General features: G+C 40.1%; 1 protein-coding gene across 1 annotated transcript in view; it reads left to right on the top strand.

Moving 5' to 3' along the window:
* The first annotated feature begins 315 nt into the window (after positions 1–315).
* The window catches only part of ALDH1A2 (aldehyde dehydrogenase 1 family member A2), a 53,404-nt gene continuing 35,327 nt past the window's right edge, over positions 316–18,392 (top strand). The window contains exons 1-6 of the mRNA XM_058540462.1: positions 316–414; positions 594–734; positions 3,617–3,746; positions 14,786–14,847; positions 16,849–16,977; positions 17,104–17,217. Coding sequence (XP_058396445.1) covers positions 660–734; positions 3,617–3,746; positions 14,786–14,847; positions 16,849–16,977; positions 17,104–17,217 — 510 coding nt within the window. The 5' untranslated portion in view covers positions 316–414; positions 594–659. The remainder of the gene's footprint in view (positions 415–593; positions 735–3,616; positions 3,747–14,785; positions 14,848–16,848; positions 16,978–17,103; positions 17,218–18,392) is intronic.

The raw sequence follows: 18,392 nt of genomic DNA, 5'->3' as shown, positions 1-18,392 counted from the left end.
AGACTCTCTGTCCTTCCATCCTTGTTTGACTCTCTCACTGGTTGACAGGTTCCCTAAAGGTAAGAACTATTATTAATCTTTGGATGACATTGAGGTAAAGATATAATAAAGGAAATTCTTGAATTGAGGGTGAGGCTGGACTGCATACCGTTGAAGGGTCTTTTGTAACTCTTCCAATTCTATGCTTTAATTATACACCAGCAAGCATATAGAACAAGTGTTAGCACATGGTACTTCCATAATACTTTGCCGTTGACTGGCTTCCTATCGCCTGTCTCACTGAACCCATTCTGTTGTCTCCTCCCTTAGATTTTTATTAACAATGAGTGGCAGAACTCAGAGAGTGGGAGAGTGTTCCCGGTCTATAATCCAGCCACAGGAGAACAGGTGTGTGAAGTTCAAGAAGCAGACAAGGTATGTCCTTCTTAGAAGAAGATTCCCTATGAAATAACTGCCTTCAGACAGCAGAGCACCAAACTTACACTCTCCAGACACCACTGACATTCATTCATCACCTTTTTTGTGAAAGTAGATGGTTCTTCCTTTATTTTGAGTGTTTTCTCTCTTCACTGGTGCCTCTTGCTCTCTAACAGGCAGATATAGACAAAGCAGTGCAGGCAGCCCGCCTGGCTTTCTCTCTTGGGTCAGTGTGGAGAAGGATGGACGCTTCAGAAAGAGGACGCCTGTTGGATAAGCTTGCAGACTTGGTGGAACGAGACAGGACAGTTCTTGCAGTAAGTAGCCTAAGAAAACATCGTCTTTATCCCAAATTTACCATTCCACTGAGATTTAGATTCCTGAGTCTTTCTGAAAACATGATGTGAAGCAGACCTGGGGAGCAAGCTAAAGAGTACATAATACGTATGAAAAAAGAGATGTTTGGCTTTTGGGATCGGATGGGGAAGTGGAGGACCATCTGAGTGCCTCTTCTTACTGAATTTTGAAGAACAAAACTGTAGCTTCCCCTGACTGGTAAGGACCTTCCTGCCTTCCTTCCCCCGCCCTCGACAAAACAAAACAAAAACAGTTAGGCAGCGGGAGAGTCACCGTGCTGCTTGCAGAAAACCAATACCAGATGACTCATTTGAGAATCAAATAGGACTGGTTTTGACCTCCCCGCAGTTAACCCCTCTTGACTAAAGAAAACCCGTCAGAAGCAGAGGGCATGATATGGATCTCTCATACACTTCTGCTCCCTTTGTTCTTCTGTCGCTTTCTAGAACCAATAGAAAGGAGAGATAGCAGGGGACAGCAACCTTCTTTCGCTACAACAATCATTTTCTCACATAAGAAATTTCCCCTCTCCTAGTAGTTTGTTGTTGTTGTTTTTAAAATAAAAGCCAATTTCTTAGAGAACACAAACTTTTTGGAAACTGGAAGCATTTGGGAATGTCTGTGCTATACTCCAGGGATCTCTACCTGGACGACCCATGGTTGATCAATTAATATTTAGGGCGTCCTTGTTGGGGAATGCCTTGTTCAGACAAGGCATTCAAATCGTGAGTACTATATCCCACTCTCTTCGTGGGAAGACAGGTCACTATCAGGCTTGCTTCGGGAGAGGGAAGTGTTAGTACCTTCCTCAGTGTCCCTTCTACCAGGGCGCTTCCCTCCTACCATCCCCCTTGGGGATCTGTTCATAGTATGGGAACAAAAATGAGTCCTTTATGGAGATGATTTGAAACTCTAGCTATATGTAACATTTATTTGTCTATAAAAAACGTTTTCTAATCTCCTTCTTCAAGGAATACTGTTCCAATGAGTTGTCTACGCATATTGTGAAAAAGGTGTTTCATGGTGAAGTAACTCCTTCTTAGAAATTCACAAGACACTGAGCATATAAAAGACTCTGAAAAGCCCTACTCAGTGTTTCTCAAACTTGTTCAAGCCTCAGAACTTTTTCTGGCTAACCTATCAATATCAGGCAAACCTGAATTCTTTGGAACACCTTGGGGAATGCTGGTCTATATGCTTGTCTCTTCACTGGATTATGATTTCTTTGAGAGTGAAAATTATATTTTACTTCTTTTTTTTGTAATCCTAGCACAGTTCCTGGCACATAAATGGTCATTGGGGTGCACATTGATGGTCTATAATTGTCTGTATAATTGAGTTAAATCTATACAATATTTACAACATTAGATGAACAGTATGTACCAGATGATGATGCAGTTATTTCTGCAATTATATTTTCATGTCATAAAATTCAGATGCCATCCTTTTTCTGACATATGTGTCACTGTGATCAAGTCCCTTTTCCCATCACACCTAAATGAGATTCCTACTTTGAAATATCACCAAGCCATGAAAGGAGTGAGTTTTAGTAAGAGGTAGCCTCTGGAATATAGGGGAGCTCCTGACCAGAAAACTGGAGTTAGTACTGAATCCAGGTACACACAATTGAAAATAAGCCTGGGCCTGGCAGCTCTCAGATGGATTTGGCTGTGTCAGCAGCTCATAGGGACTGTTTAGGTGGCCCAGGTTCTGATTGTTGACTCTACTTCACTCTATGCTGTGTGGACCTTGGCTCTATGCTAGCTGCATGGAGAATGTAATGCCCATCTCATGGACACATAAATGTTCTAAAAAGTACTGGGAAATAATTTGATTCCCTTTAAGAAAGGTGAGCCAATATACAGTGATAAGTAATGTGATATTTTAAAATGAATTTCATCTTATATACATAGTGGATAAATTGCACTGTAAATAATACTATTTTCATGTCATTGAATGGAGAATATTTCAATTTTAGTTTTGTCAGCTCTCAAATAATTTTCCCACCAGTATGTGTTATAAAATGTCCATATAGAGGACGTGAGATTATAAACATGTTTTTGTTTATTTCATTTGTTGAACTTGTAACACCTTTAATATTTTTCAAGTCAGAATACTCTTTTCTCATTTCAGTGTATTCATTTGTAATCTTTTTGTTACAGATTATCCAGTTTAGGAACATGTTGTTAAAATAATAACATTCATAATCAAAACTGCTTAATATCTCTGTTTTTATTAAATGGACCAGATACGTCACTCTTAATAGATAATGGTTGTTAACATAAATATTTACGAAAAACCAGACCTCAAGTTGTTAAATTATGAGCTTCCCTAGAGGAGATCTTGTTTATTTGATGGTAATAAATAAACTCGCTGTGTGCCGTGGATATTCCATTTCTCAGCAGGGGTCTTGGCAGCTGTGGAGAGCGTTTTATTTCTCATCAGTTGCATAAAAGCCCATGTCCCTGCTCCTCTTTATGGATTCAGATTACTGGTGTGGACTCCAAAAAATCCCCACGCAGCTCTGATCATTAATATAACAGAAGCTAGTTTGACAAGCAGAACATTTCTTTATCATCAGCTGAAGAAATGTTGTGTTTATGGATTTGGATAGTGGTTCCTGGAAACACACAGGCACAAGAACATGCACATATATATTCGTTGTGGTTTTTACTGGAAACTAAACTAAACTGGCAGTACCAAAAATCTTTTTATTTGGGAAATCAAAGTTAACCAGGTATGCATCACTATTCATATTCATTCATTCTCTCTCTTCCTGTTTTCTTCTGCTCCAGAAATTTAGTGTATCACTGGAAAGTTCTCTCCATTTCTTTTCCTACAGACCATGGAATCCCTAAATGGTGGCAAACCGTTCCTGCAAGCTTTTTACGTGGATTTGCAGGGGGTCATCAAAACCCTTCGGTATTACGCAGGCTGGGCTGATAAAATTCACGGGATGACCATTCCTGTAGGTATGTGAAATCTGAGTACATTGAAAGAGAAATATGAGGCACCACCAGAAACACACTTTCACCACCAAACACAAACAGCAGTCACATAGGATCCAGATATGAGCACACTTAGAGCGGCTCGAACCAAACAAATTCTGTCACTAACTCTGACAACGTCCCTATTTCTCTATGTAGACAGGCCACACATAAGTGCGGGGGCAAGCCACTTACATCAGTACATCAATCAGCTAAGGAACAGTATGTGTTTGTCAGCTGCTAAGTGCTCAGCACTGTGCTGGGTTAGGTTCTGGGGGTGTGGAGAGGCACTGGGTGTGGGGAAGTCAGGGAAAATTCTGAGAAGATTAAGACTTGGTCCTTGCCCTCCTGAAACATAAGATCTACTTGTTTGGAAGGAAATACTCTAAGATGTTAACAATTGTTGTCTCTTAGTGGTGAGATTATGGATGAGTTATTTCTTTTTTTATATTTTTCTGTATTTCTGGTTCCTGTTGTTAGTGCTATCAAGTTGATTCCTACTCCTAGCGACCCTGTATACAGCAGAGTGGAACCCTGCCCGGTCTTTTTGCACCATCCTCTCACCTTCTGGCACTATCAGACAATGCGCTGCTGCTGTTCATAGGGTTTTCATGGCCAATTTTTTTGGAAGTGGGTGGCCAGGTCCTTCTTCCTAGTCTGTCTAGTCTGGAAGCTCTGCTGAAACCTGTCCACTATAGATGACCCTGCTGGTATTTGAAACACTGGTGGCATAGCTTTCAGCATCACAGCAGCTTGCAACCACCACAGAATGACAACCAACAGACGGGCAGTGTGGTTCCCTAACGAGGAAATGGACCCAGGTTGTGGCAGTGGGAGTGCCAAATCTTGACCTCTAGACCACTAGGGCTGGCTATATTTCCTGTAATGACCATGAATTACTTTCACAATCTGCAAAAACAACAACCATCCTTACATCTTTTTGTTTTTTTTAAGATCCAGGTTAGGAGACAAAACCAACAACACAAAACAAAGATCCCTACAGGAGAGTGACAATCAGGTGCTAAGTCGTGTGGCGTGGCCTGCCAGTGCTGCAGTCCTTTAAAGGAGAGGCAAAGTATCTAAACTACACTAGTCAGAGGAAAGGTCTCGATCTGAGCGTGGATACTAGCGATAGCTAGTACCAAATCGAGTGCTTCCACAGCAGCCCCAAGGGGAAGCTATCTTGTTAACATCCTCATTGGCAGAGGAGGAAGCTGAGGCCTAGAGAAGTTACGTAGTTTTCCTAATTCACCCAGCAAAGAAGTTGTAAAGCTGAAATTTTGACATTAGAGCCTGGTGAATCACTTCAGTAAAAGATCCATTTGAGATACAGGGAGGAAGAGAGAGCATGACCAGAAGGGGACTGACTGAAAGAGATGTGAGGGTGTTGGGAGTGGCGACTAGATACAAGGAAAGAGATACGTGTTTACTGAGTGGGTCCTGGATGCTGCGAAGGACACTGTACCTGTGTTCTCTAGAAAACAGCCTGTTCTCCGTGTGCATACTAGGAAGAGGGGAAGGAATGCTGGGCATTTTGGAGTGCCCTGTTAGGGCCTTCCTAGGCTGAGGACTATTGATTTACCAGAAAAGGGGGTTGTTGGCTGTTAGTGCAGACAGCTTAGAGCAGTGCTTCTCAAACTTTAATGTGCTCACTTATCCCCTGGATCTTCTTCAAGTGTAGTTTCTGATTGAACAGGTCTGGGGGCGGGACCTGAGATTCTGCGTTCCTAACCAGCTGCCAAGTGATGCCTGTGCTGCTGGTTCTCTGCCTTGAGTAGTGAGGAGAGGATACAGAGACCAGCAGCAACCAGGTGGCTGTTGTGATGCCCCCATTAGGCCTGGGGCAAAAAGAGAAGATGTCACAGTGAGAGTGGAGAAGGGACAGAGATGAGATATCAAAGGACTATTTTAAAATTACCTCCATGAGTGATGGTCACACATGGAACGTTAGTCTTTAGAAAATGGGTTTCTGATTATAGGCACTCTTTCCTCCCATCCAGAGGTTTCTCTTGTTCAGCAGACTCAAAAGGATGGAGAAGATTGCTCTTAGGGAATGTCAGAATCTTAGTTCAGTCTTGGCTCTAAGGATATTACAGAACCACAGTTCTCTAGCATCACTTGCAGGATTTGGGAATGGCCTGTGAGGCAGAGTCACTATTTGATATGAGTATACCTGTTAGAGGACCTAGGAATTGAAACCTTTGTCAAAAATAGAACATACGTATGGTGATGGATGAAAATTAGACTATTGGTGGTGAGTACAAAGCAATCTTTACAGAAACTGATAAATAATAACGTGCACCTGCAATTATGCAATGTTATAAACCATTATGACCTCAATAAAATAATTGGAAAAACATAGGACATATATTAGCCCTTTTAGGTTGGCCTTTCCTACTTCAATGCAGAAAGATAAATTACCAATATCAAAGACCCTAGTTTTTTTGCCCCCTACTCCACCTGCCATTTCACTATAAAAACAACAGATATGTTTCGGACATTTAGATATCTTTTCAAATGATTTACAAATATCTTAGAAATGAGGTGAAACAGAAGGCTATACACATAAATCTCTATTTGGCTTAACGATGTCTTGGGTTTTTCTGTTTCCTTAGGAGAGAAGACCCTGATTAGGTAAGATTCATTGGAGTCAGTGATAATGTTTGATACTTTACTCTGACTTTATCTGGCAATAGAAGTAAACCCCATAAACCTCACCGTTTTCATCTGATGCTCTTTGGAGATGCTGAGGATGTTGACCCAGGAGTTACAGGGCTTAGAAAAGGCTTTTGCAGTAGTCTCTCCCACCTTTACTCATCAAGCGGAGTTCAGCCTGTGAGGGGAAAAAAGTGAGGAATTCTTTTAAATGCTAAGTAAAATTTTGTCTCCCTGATTTTTCTTAGAGTGCATTTAGAGGGATGCTGGGATGAGAATCTCTCTGGGGAATCAAGTCTGTAGGCAGAACTTCTAGGAGGCTGGGGGTTTGGGATGTAAGAGCGCTCGCTGTGGTGCCTCAAGCAGATGAGGGAAGGATGGAGGCAGATGTGAACATGGCAGCTTTCCTCTCTTTTCCTTGGGCTTGCCTGTGGGCTACTGAGAATTCAGCTCATGGCCCCTTTGGCTAGTTCAGTGCTCAGTGAATCTAGCTGGACTAAACCAGGGGGGCCGTAGGGGAAGATCAGGGAAAGGGCGGGTCATTATTATTCACTTATTTATTCCCAAATTGGTTCAATCAATTCATTTGTGTTTATATGTCCTTTGTAACTGCACAATTTAACTTCAGTGTGATTTTGTCTCTGCATTCTTGGCTTTTTCCAGTGAAATCTGGAATATGAGAAGGATGTTAGCCTTTAACCATGAGGTCTTTATTGTGTTACACGCATTTCCCTGTGAAACTCCCTAATTTTATGTTTGGAATTATAAAGGAATATTGTACTTTATATGTGCATAGCACTTGAGGGTGTAAAATGTTTTTTCACATACAGGATCTATGTGATTCCGTGTGTGATCCTGTGAGATGCATTGGATTTTAAAAAGGTATTGCACCCATTCTACACGTAAGAAAATGAGATAGCAAGCAGGGTTTAGTGTGAACAAGGTCACATGGCTAGTAAGTGGCAGGCCTGAGATTCAAACCCAAGTCTCTTTCTGCCTAAGCCATTCTAGACCCTCTTCTTATGGAGATCAGTTCAGCAGGGCAGAAAGAGGAAGAGGCCAGTCACCCCGATGATGTCTTTAACCCTCTGCAGATTTTTAGATTAATACACAGTTGATTCTTGTTATTCATGGTAGTTACATTCTGTAAAGTTGGTGTGGACACTGGGTTACTGAATACTGAACCATTGCTCTTAGAGGAAATACCGGAATGAAAAGCACAGTTCTGTTTGGTCACCCATAAAAAATAAAATTGAAAGTTTTTTTTTTTTTTTAAATATAAGACTGCTTTGTCACATTGAATTATACTCCATGGTTCGTCCAGCTTAGCATCTCCAACACTAAAGGATAAGAACCAAAAAGAGTGGGAAGACTTATGCTATTGTCTCTTCCACTCCTCCCCACTTAGGAAGGCCAAGCAATCTGCCATGTAATGGAAAGAGCTCTCCCTTCACCTCCTCTGCCAGGCATCAACTTCAACCTCTCAGTCATTCACTCATTCCTTCATATATGCATTCATTCGACATAGCAGGTACTTTTTTTTTTTGGAGTACCTGCTATGTTTCAGGTCCTATGTTAAAGCACTGGGGATACAAAAATAAGTAAGATGCTCATAGAACAGTAAGGAAAACAAGTAGACAAGCAATTGCAATATAGTGTGGCTTATTCAGATATGAAAGCATGAAGGGACTCCATAGGAGAGGCATCTCACCTAGTATTAAGGCTTCTTGGAGAAGAAGTGGGATATACAAGATGATACCTGAAGGGCAGGTAAGTGACGACGGAGACAGGGCCATCACAAGCGGTGGTAATAGCCTGTGCAAAGCATGGAGGAGAGTACAGTGTGGTACTGGATCTGAAAGTATAACCAGATATAGATGACAATGGGGCTCTGGGCCTGGGTAAACCATGCTACAAGTTTTATTCCATAGCAATGGTGAGTCATTGAATTATTTTAAGTAGATGAATGCCTTGATAAAAATTGCATTTTAGAAAGAGCACTTTGATTACATAATGGATAATCAGTCGGAGAGAGCAAGGATCTGCTTTTTCTTCCCTCCCCCTAAAGGATAGCCTCCCTGTAGAATATTTGGGGGGAGAAGAAAAGAGTTATGGCATGACCACTTTTGAGCCATCCACTGGACAGCTGTTTCTCCCTCTAAATTGAGAGCTTCTCCTATCCCTCCCCATTTCATCCCACTCAAGGCTCACAGTTGGATGTTATCACAGAATCATACAATATCAGTTTGATTCACAAGGGTCTCCATGTTGTTCCCTTTACAACACTGTCCGTTATTTCCTGCCGTGCTATCAATGGAACCATTCTTTCTGACCATAAATCCTGTGCTTTGACCCTTCTACTATGGCAACTCCTAATTATGATGATAAATAATAATCATTACTATGATTTATTGAACACTTTGTGCCCATTATATTATCTCTGATTTCATAGGAGTCCTGCAGGGGAAGTATTCCCTGTTTTGATTATTTTTAACCTATATCAAAATCCTCTGCTCCTCTCATGTCCACAAACTCATTGTGATGGAGGCAGGATCAAAGCTTGTTTTTAATTTACTGAGGGAGAAATGGGGGTTAACTGATTTTCATTACTCGTGATTTTTCTCTGTAACAGTGTTGATTTTATTGATTTTGTGATACATAAGCAGAGAAAATGTAGTCCGTGCTTTAAGCTGAATTCTGACATAAAAATGGCTTTATGATACATTAGCATATAGAAAAGGTTAAAAAAACTACCCAGGTCACATGTAATTATTTATTCGCTTCACCCCCTTCCAGTTTTACCTGTTAAACGAAAGAATAGGCTAAAAGTGTGCAGACATGGACTCAGATCCTAAGGTTTTGCCTTCAACAGGTTGATCTAGTTTAGTGCTGTCAACAGAGAACTCATATGGTGAGATCTTCTTGTTCACTCAGGATGAGAGTGAGGCGCTGTTTGCTCTGCCCACCTAAGAAGAACCTGGGGTGGTTAGTGGGACCTGCCTTGGTGGTGACAGGTGGTCGTGAAGTCTGCTTCACATGTAACCTCTTTCAGAAGTTAAGGCTGAAAAAGACGTCAGGGATCCCTAAGACCAGTCGCCTCATTTTTCAGACAAAGAAACTGAGCTAGAGAAGTAAAGTAACTTTTTTCCAAGACCACACAATGGAGTAGTGATCGAGCTAAGATATCTTCATGACAGACTCAGGAACATGTAGTCTACCTTCTGAGAAGCTAGCTACCAGCAGATTCCTGGGAAGAAGAGTGTTAGCATGACTGTATACTAACGTGAAGTCTCAGTGTTTGTGTAGGCGTTTATAGAGTTGATCGTTATAGCTGTAAAATGTTCAGTGAGGTCTGTTTAGTGTCAGAATACATAGGAATCTGCTAGGGGACATAACGGAACAGTTCGATGTAGTTGGTCTAATTGTTTAATACTACGGTTGTCAAAAGGGTTACCAGTTCCTTGAATGGTAATTCTGTACACAGGTTAGAGTTTGGAAGATGACCTTCCATTCACTGAATTGTGTTACAGATTCTTATGCTGTTAAATAAACTCATTTTTAGTGTTATCAGGTATATAAAATTTGCTGTGGTTTTTGAAACACTCAGTGTTGTAACTGGGAGCTATTTTTTGAGGTCCATATTGGATACATTTCTCCTCAATTTCTGGCACATTTCAGATTTTTCTGATTTTATTGGTTGTACATATTGCCTCATCATGCTCCATCTAGTCTATGTATGGAGTGTGCCAAGGCTAGATATTTTCATGAGAATAAAGTTTCTGTCAAAAATTTTTTTCAAGCAACTATAAAATCGGCTTTAAGAAGTTTGTTTACCCTGAAGGAATAATCCAAATAATTAAATTGTTCTAATCAACTAAATAACTGCTATCTCTCCTGTGTAATTTGATGAACCCCCACCAAAGAACAGAGAGGGTGTTGCTCTGCTCTGTTCCCTTTAGAACTTAAGATACCAGAGTTTATGTGAGTTCTCTGTGTCCACATACCAACTCCTCAAAGAATCATCTTCACCCTTCACAAAAACGTTGTCATTTTCCCCCGATTTGTACTCCTTTTTGACCTTATACTCTGATTCTGTGGTCTGTGGTATCCACCTAAATCCAACACCTTATTCACAAGAGTCTTTAATATGTTTCTGTGGGCGATGAACTTGAAGTCTGATGACCCAGATTCAAGTCCAGAAGCTGCAGCTTAACCAGTTATATTGCTTTGGACTTAACCTCTCTGTGCCATATTGTCTCTACTTATAAAATGCTTGTAATAACAGTTGCCCTATTTTTCTTTTCATGGAGTTGTTTTGAGTGTGAAATGAGATAAGAAGGTGAAAATATTTTGTAAGGTTCTATAGAAATATATATTTTTTTGTTCTTGCTTTACTGTTTTTTTTGTGTGTGTGTGAGGAAGACCAGCCCTGAGCTAACATCCATGCTAATCCTCCTCTTTTTGCTGAGGAAGACCGGCTCTGAGCTAACATCTATTGCCAATCCTCCTCCTTTTTTTCCCCAAAGCCCCAGTAGATAGTTGTATGTCATAGTCACACATCCTTCTAGTTGCTGTATGTGGGACGCCGCCTCAGCATGGCCAGAGAAGCAGTGCGTCGGTGCGCGCCCGGGATCCAAACCCGGGCCTCCAGTAACGGAGCGCATGCACTTAACCACTAAGCCGCGGGGCCAGCCTTTACTTTACCATTCTAAAAGTATTAAAAACATTGATCAGATTCTCCTACACTTGAAACTCCTTTCAGGCAAATTAGTAGAGTTATCTGAGAGATAAAAAATAAATACATGGAAATGAAGTCAGCAACTACAGGTCCTCGTGCTACCTGCAGACTCGCCTTTACCTTCTCGATTCCTCTGAACCTCTCTGCTCGGAGTGTGGTCCATGGACCAGAAGCACTGGCATCACCTGGGATCTTGCAGAAATGCACACTCAGGTCCACCCCAGACTTACTGATTCAAAATCTGCATTTTAACAAGATCGCCAGGTGCTTTGTGTACACATTTAAATTTGAGAAGTGCAATATGGCATACCATATGGCACTGGTAGCATGCAAGATGATTCTGTACAGTAAAGTAGTGAACATTTTTTATTTTAATTATTAGGTTTTAATATTAGAAGAAAACATTGCTATCCCATGAAACCTATTATTTCATAGATTTTTCCTTAAGGTGAGGCTAACAAGTAGTATTTACATATTTTTAAAAGATGAGTAGATTTAACAAATTATTAAGTAAGTGATAGAGTAAGTGATACTTGGATATGGCAAAAATTATGAAGGTGGCTCTTGAGTGACTGGCTTTTGGGAAACCCTAGTCTAGAAGCTTGGTGGGATTGGGAGCAGGGCCATAGTAGCTGTGAAGGACCTCAGAGGTGCTGTTAGCCCTAGCCAAGGGGACATGTGGAAGACACAGCTCTTGTGTTTGCCAGGCACCTCAGGTCAGACTAGGAGTGTCCAGAATCATCTTCCACTAACCAGATGAGAATACAGACTGAGCTCAAGGTCTAGAGCCCTTTCTTTATCTCTTTCACTCAGTGCTCTTTGGGGAAGAGTTCAAGCACCAGAATACCCTTTATTTCTTTATTTAGTACTTGGAGGAAGTGTAGGAATGGAAGGTTCTTCAGTCCCTTCCTTTATGTCAGCCTTTAGCTAAATGTCAGATCTGTGAACAATTTATCCAAGAAAGGTTTCATTCCTCATAACTCACTTTCTCTTGGGACACAATTATGGAGTCAAGTTCAATTCCTCATGAGGTCAGCTTTTTAAGATTTTGCAGACATTTTTTTCTTCTCTCATTTCTTCAGTAACTTTCAAAACTATATAAGTAATACAACTAAATTCTTAAGCATTTGGAATGTAGAGAAGGGAAATGCTTTATGAATTACCATGCTGTGGTTGTGCAGGTGCCTCGTGCATTTTCTCAGAACCATTCTAATTTCCCACACGTGCTGCTAAAATAAACACCTGTGTTCTTCTTCAGTTCATATTTGCATTTTTTTCTCAGCCCATTTGCACTCCATCTTGACGCACTCATTCTGTGGTCTGTGATTATCCACCTGAATCTGTCACCTTTGCCAAGTTACAGAGTGTAGTGGGGAGGATTTCCTTGCAAATGAAACTCTTCTTGCCTGTTGATCAGTGGTATTGCTCCTCATGCAAAACCTTTCTGTACAGAAGAGCCTGATGTTGCATTCATATCTTCTGAAAAAACAATATGAAACATTAAAAGTTATTAATATTAAAAAAAACTTTCCAGAGATTTATAAGTTGAAGAAGGGTAGTAACTTGCACTATTATAAAGAATGATATCTGTGAAGATTCTTGAATTGTCTGCATACAAAGCTAAGATAATATTATTTTTAAAATATTACTCAGACTTCTTATTGTCATCCTATGGACAATTTCTACATTTTGGCTCTTTTTTTGTTGTAATGGAGATATATTCTAAAATAATTTCCTTCCTACATTGCTGAACACTGCCTATTTCCTGATTTCTTCCATTTAAAGTAATATACATAAAACAAAATTAAGAGAGAAGCAGCAGATTAGGGAAAAACTTTGCATATACACATGACAAAGGCCTAATTTCCTTAATATACTTAGAGTTCTTCAAATGACTAAAAAGATGAATAACCCAATAGAAAAATGGCAAAGGATATAAACCTGAAGGAAAAAACTTGAAAATGGCCAGTGAACATGAAAAGATATTCAATCGATATATCATTAGACACAAATCAAAACAAGTTGCCATTTTTCACCCATCAGGTTAACTGAAATTAAAATGTTTGCAAAACTCCAGTGTTAAAGAGTAGGAGAAAATAGCATGTTGTTGGAATTATAAATTGTGTAACTTTTGTGAAGGGTGATTTGGCGATACTTATCAAAATGTGAAATGCACATATACTTTAACCGAGAAATTCCACACTTATACAAAGATATATAAAATGATAGTGTTTGCAGCAGTATCTATAGTAGCCTAAACTGAATGCAGTCTCTACGTCCCTCAGGACAGTTTGCAGTAGTACCATTATTTACTGAGCCAGTGGAATAACATGCAGCCATTAAAAAAAACGTTAGCTTTATATGAAAAAAAGTGGGAAAAAAACAAAATACAGAAAACTGTGAATAGTATGATCCCATTTGTATTAAAAAAGGAGAGAGAGGATAAAAAGATGCTACATGTACTTGTAGGTGAAAAAAAAGTCCTTTGAAAGATGTACCAGCAGCAGATAGCTGTTAACTCTGGGAAGAGGTCGAGAGACCTTTAATTATTTAAAAATGTGTAATTCTGAATTTAATTAAAACAATTCTGTGTGCTAAATATTAGTGATTCAGGTGTGTGGAAGGACAATGGTAAACAATCACATGATTTCTCTTCCCCTAACCCACACACTCCTCCTGTCCCCCCGCCCTACATCCTCATCCCTAATAGTAATGCTCTTCACGAGTGTTAGCTGAGGGTCTTCACTTTCCCTGAGAGAGGAAACACATCAGTGAGGTGGCCAGAGGATTGGCAATTGAGGGAAAAATAGACTTGGCCCAGTACCAGAAATGAAAGCGCATGTGCTAAAAACAAGCCTTTCTTTGGTTATTTCAATTAGCCATTTAAAATAATTCAGATAAACGTAATGGCATTTTCCCAAAGAAGAATTTGGTTTGGACTTCCTGGGTAATTATTCCAACTGCCTATTGTTCCAATAAGGAAAACACAGATATTCAATCGTCCTCGTTTCCATGGGTAGTTTGAGGTGGAGGCTTTGAGTTCTGGATATAATCGCCTCTGAGGTGGACTTTTGCTTCCTGAAATAGGCCTAGACAGGCCTGTGTGCCCTCAGTGCCCAGAAAGTGCATTTAGATGCCTGGAGTGAGTTGTGAAATAGATCTTTTTACTCCTTACCTTTTCTCGATGCCTAGCATTTTAAATTTACTCAATAGCGTTTTACTTAGTTCTCTTAATACTTCAGAAAGTTATCTAAAATTTTGAGGTGCCTCAATTTTTAAATCAAATAACTTCCAGACGTATCATTTTAATATTTAGTATAAAATTTAGTATTTAATATAGTCCAGTTTCCAGCTCCCCCTGCACACTGTCCCCAAGGACTTCTTCTAAGTGTCATAAACTTGTGCTTCCTTTTGCCTCTGAGGTCCTCTTGTCAGTACGGTCTGGGTGTCTGGGAGCCATATCTGGAGATGCCCTATGCCAAGTAATGGCCGTTCTACCAGCTTTCATGCATGGTTGAGTAGGGTGATTTTTCAACTTTGTTTCTGTTTTTTGCTGCCACCCAAGTTCTCTCTCTGCGTTTTTTAATTCTCATCTGAACTCGGTGGGAGTGACCATGCTCATTCCTTTCAGATGGAGACTATTTTACCTTTACAAGACACGAACCCATCGGAGTGTGTGGACAGATCATCCCGGTGAGTGTATCTCCTCGCGCCTCCTATTTATTTTCATTTGAACCAGTTCTCTTAAAGATACATAAAACACGGACCTCAGTGATGTGTGTTTTCCATTACTGGGGGAAAAAAACTGAGCTCATGTTGTTGACATATCTTTAACAGCCTCCCTGCAAATGCTTATTTGAACAGGTTAATAGGGTTTCAGCTCCGTTACCAGGAGTTGAGTTCTCAAGTCATGGAATTCTCATGATTAAAATAAGCAAAGCAAAGCCCAGTGTGTTAATAACCTGCCCTTGGTTATGGATGTCCATTCTGCTTATGGAAAATTAATGCTTTGTTATATTTGCTTGTTTATTTTTTAAAACTGTGACTCACCATCTTTCCAGGCGTATTGTTTTATATGGTCTTTTAATCCTATTCTTTCCCACTGTTTCTTTTCACAAGAATCTAGATAGAAGACTCTACAGAAGACACAGCAGTACAATTAATGTCACAGTCATAATTGAAACCATACCGGGCTGTTGTGTGTCTTGTAAAGGGAAATAGATGTAGTGCGTAGTGTTTGGATTGGAACATTAAACATTCTCTTTTTTTCTTTCTCTTTCATACACTGCCTTGGCATTGTACAAAACATCGAATCTTCCGACAGTGCTAGCTAATCGTTCTGGCAAGGATTTCAGGGGAGGCTCAAATTAAACTCTTACAGTGTAGACAAGTTTTCTTTTTGCAAAATGTAGAATAATTCAAGATAATCTTTGGCTTTGGGGGCCAAAGATTTTTGAGACGTATTAATGTTTTCTTTAATGATCTACAAGGTCCAGGTTACTGTGAAATTTATTAGAGAATAAAAATGGAAAATGAGAGGTTTGCTTTAAGTTCTTCTCCTCCTAAACCAGCCAGGGAAATGCCCCTTGGATCAGAGCAGGGGTGCGGTCTGTCAGCTTAGTTGCAGGAACTCAGACCTGCTCTTCTTGCCCTTCCCAGACTCTCGGAGCTGCAGTTTTCACTGACAGGGCAAGAGCTGCTTGTCAGCCAGCTCCGGCTCAGTTACTGCACTCCAAGATTTATATACTGTAGATGGAATTAAAACATCACTGTGGACTCCCAAGTTTATAAACAACTAAGGGGAAAAGAAATTGGGTGTTTGGTGAAGGCAAGACACTTGTATATTTTTGCAAGCTTGCCAGGGCCAGTGAGAATCTTTCAAGGATGGCAGCTGAGATGCTTCAGGCAGAAACACATTGTGGTCAGGGGCTGAAGCCAGGGGGCCAGGATTTCTGTTTTCTTTCTTAATGAAATTATCAACGACACCTGATAGTACTGAGGCTCATGCCTGTGCTTATGACAATACAAAGTTAATATCCTTTTAAAATCAGTGGCAGCCTTTTTATGCCCCCAATTCAGATACTAACATACATTTTCTAGTCTCCATTAGTTTATTTTGTGGTGGAAAGGAGACAAACTAAAATTTTTGCATACTCATCAGTAGATTTACTTTATTTTTTGTAATCATGTGGTTTGTGACAATACATGTATGCAAAGAAATAATCTGTCTTGAAATATACGTTGATTTAAATATAATTCATAGCTGGAATTTTCTCTTTCAGTTCTTCCACACTGAAGAGCTGTCATACCAGTCTGAAATTTCTGGTGTAAAAATCACAAATGCAAGAAAAAGTTTTCATACACAAGAACTTAGTGGAACTAAATTCTAATTTTAAAAACATATAAAATAACGACAATGAAAAAACAAAACAAAACAAAAGACTCCCTTTTCACCGTGAGGTTTCTTTTGGTGGGTAGTTGGAATATAGTAATTTGCTAAACAGGGAGAAAAGGAGATTTTCGAAGTCAGTCCTAGTCTATTCTTAATGAAGTAATTAAAAAATCTAAACATCTATACTTTGTGGTGGGATCTATGTTGAGGACTAGTGTGAGAAATCTGAGAAGTCACGGCTTGAAAACAACATAGTGGAGGAATATTTTTCCATCTGTCAACCTTGAGCTTTTTCCTTTCAGTGGAACTTCCCCTTGCTGATGTTTGCCTGGAAAATTGCTCCAGCTCTGTGCTGTGGCAATACAGTAGTCATTAAACCAGCAGAACAAACACCACTCAGCGCGCTCTACATGGGAGCCCTCATCAAGGAGGTAAGAGAAACCGACTTCAGGAGTGGCTCCCACTCCCCTTACAGTTGGGGCCTACTGGAGCATGTCTGATTTAATGTGCTTCATCAGCTTTCACAAGCCACGTTTCCTCCAATTCTATTTTGTTAGGCTGGGTTTCCACCGGGAGTCATCAATATTTTGCCAGGATACGGGCCAACGGCTGGGGCAGCAATAGCCTCTCACATCGGCATAGACAAGATTGCGTTCACAGGGTCCACTGAGGTAGGTGCCTGAGAAACCATGGGTTGAGGAACAGTCCTGCGTAAGTAGAGGGTTTAAAAGAAAACTGAAAATGTCACTCATAGGCTGGATTCCAAAAGAGCAGTGAGTACCCAAGCCCCCCAAGGGCAGCGTTGGTGTCATGGCTAGAACACTGGTGAATGTCACAGTGAAGGCACGCATTGACCGTTCACTGCCATAGAACTCTGAGCGTTTTTGTGATGCCATCTGTGTAAAATCTGTCCCAGAAAAACAAACAAAACTGTTATATTCTGAAATAAAAGGGACGCATATCAGAGGCGAACACAAACAAGCCAACAAACTGTCCCAGAAGAGACTGTCCCAGAAGCTGGGGGTTCTAAACGCTTTCTTGAGTCAAGAACAGTAATGGCAGCAGCAAGTTGAGAAGCTGGAAATCTAAACTAATCTCTGGTTAAAATGAGATTCAAATGGAAACACAGCTTTCCCTTCTCTTTATTTCACCAGATCCTGTAGATGCAATTGGCAACTAACTATGCCGGTGAGCCATAGGGGAAGTTATAGAGCAGGAGTTAGCAAACTTTTCCTGTAAAAGGCCAATAGTAAATACTGTAGACTTTGCAGGCAATACGGCCTTTGTTGCAACTACTCAACCATGTTCTTGTAGCATGAAGTAGCCATAGGTAATGTATAAGCTGAGCATGGCTACACGCCCATAAAACTTTATTTATAGATGCGGAAATTGAAATTTCATATAATTTTTACACATCACAAAATATTAATCTTCTCTTGATTTTTTTCCAATCATTTAAAAGCACAAAAACTGTTCTTAGCTCGCAGGCTGTTACTAAAATAGGCAGCAGGCCAAATTTGGCCTATGGACCGTTGTTTATTGACCTCTGATATAGAGTCACAAGTCTGGTTAAAGAGGTTTCTTGTAAAATGTTACTCACAAATGTCTGGATTCAGGTAACTGAGATGATAAAAAAGCGAGTCTGCGTCATTGTTTCAAGTAGATCTTCGCAGATGTCATCACTGTTGAACAAAGGATGTGTGCAGGTCTAGAACAGTGCTACTTAGTAGAAATATAATGAGGAAAACATTTATAATTTAAAATTTGCTATTAGCCACATTAAAACATTTTTAAAAAACAAGTGAAATTAATTTTAATAATATATTTTATTTACTCTAGGATTTCC

This window comes from Diceros bicornis, chromosome 5, assembly GCF_020826845.1.
Source record: "Diceros bicornis minor isolate mBicDic1 chromosome 5, mDicBic1.mat.cur, whole genome shotgun sequence".
NCBI lineage: Eukaryota > Metazoa > Chordata > Mammalia > Perissodactyla > Rhinocerotidae > Diceros > Diceros bicornis.
Note: the sequence above shows the minus strand (reverse complement) of the source record. Positions and strands in the feature narration are given on the sequence as shown.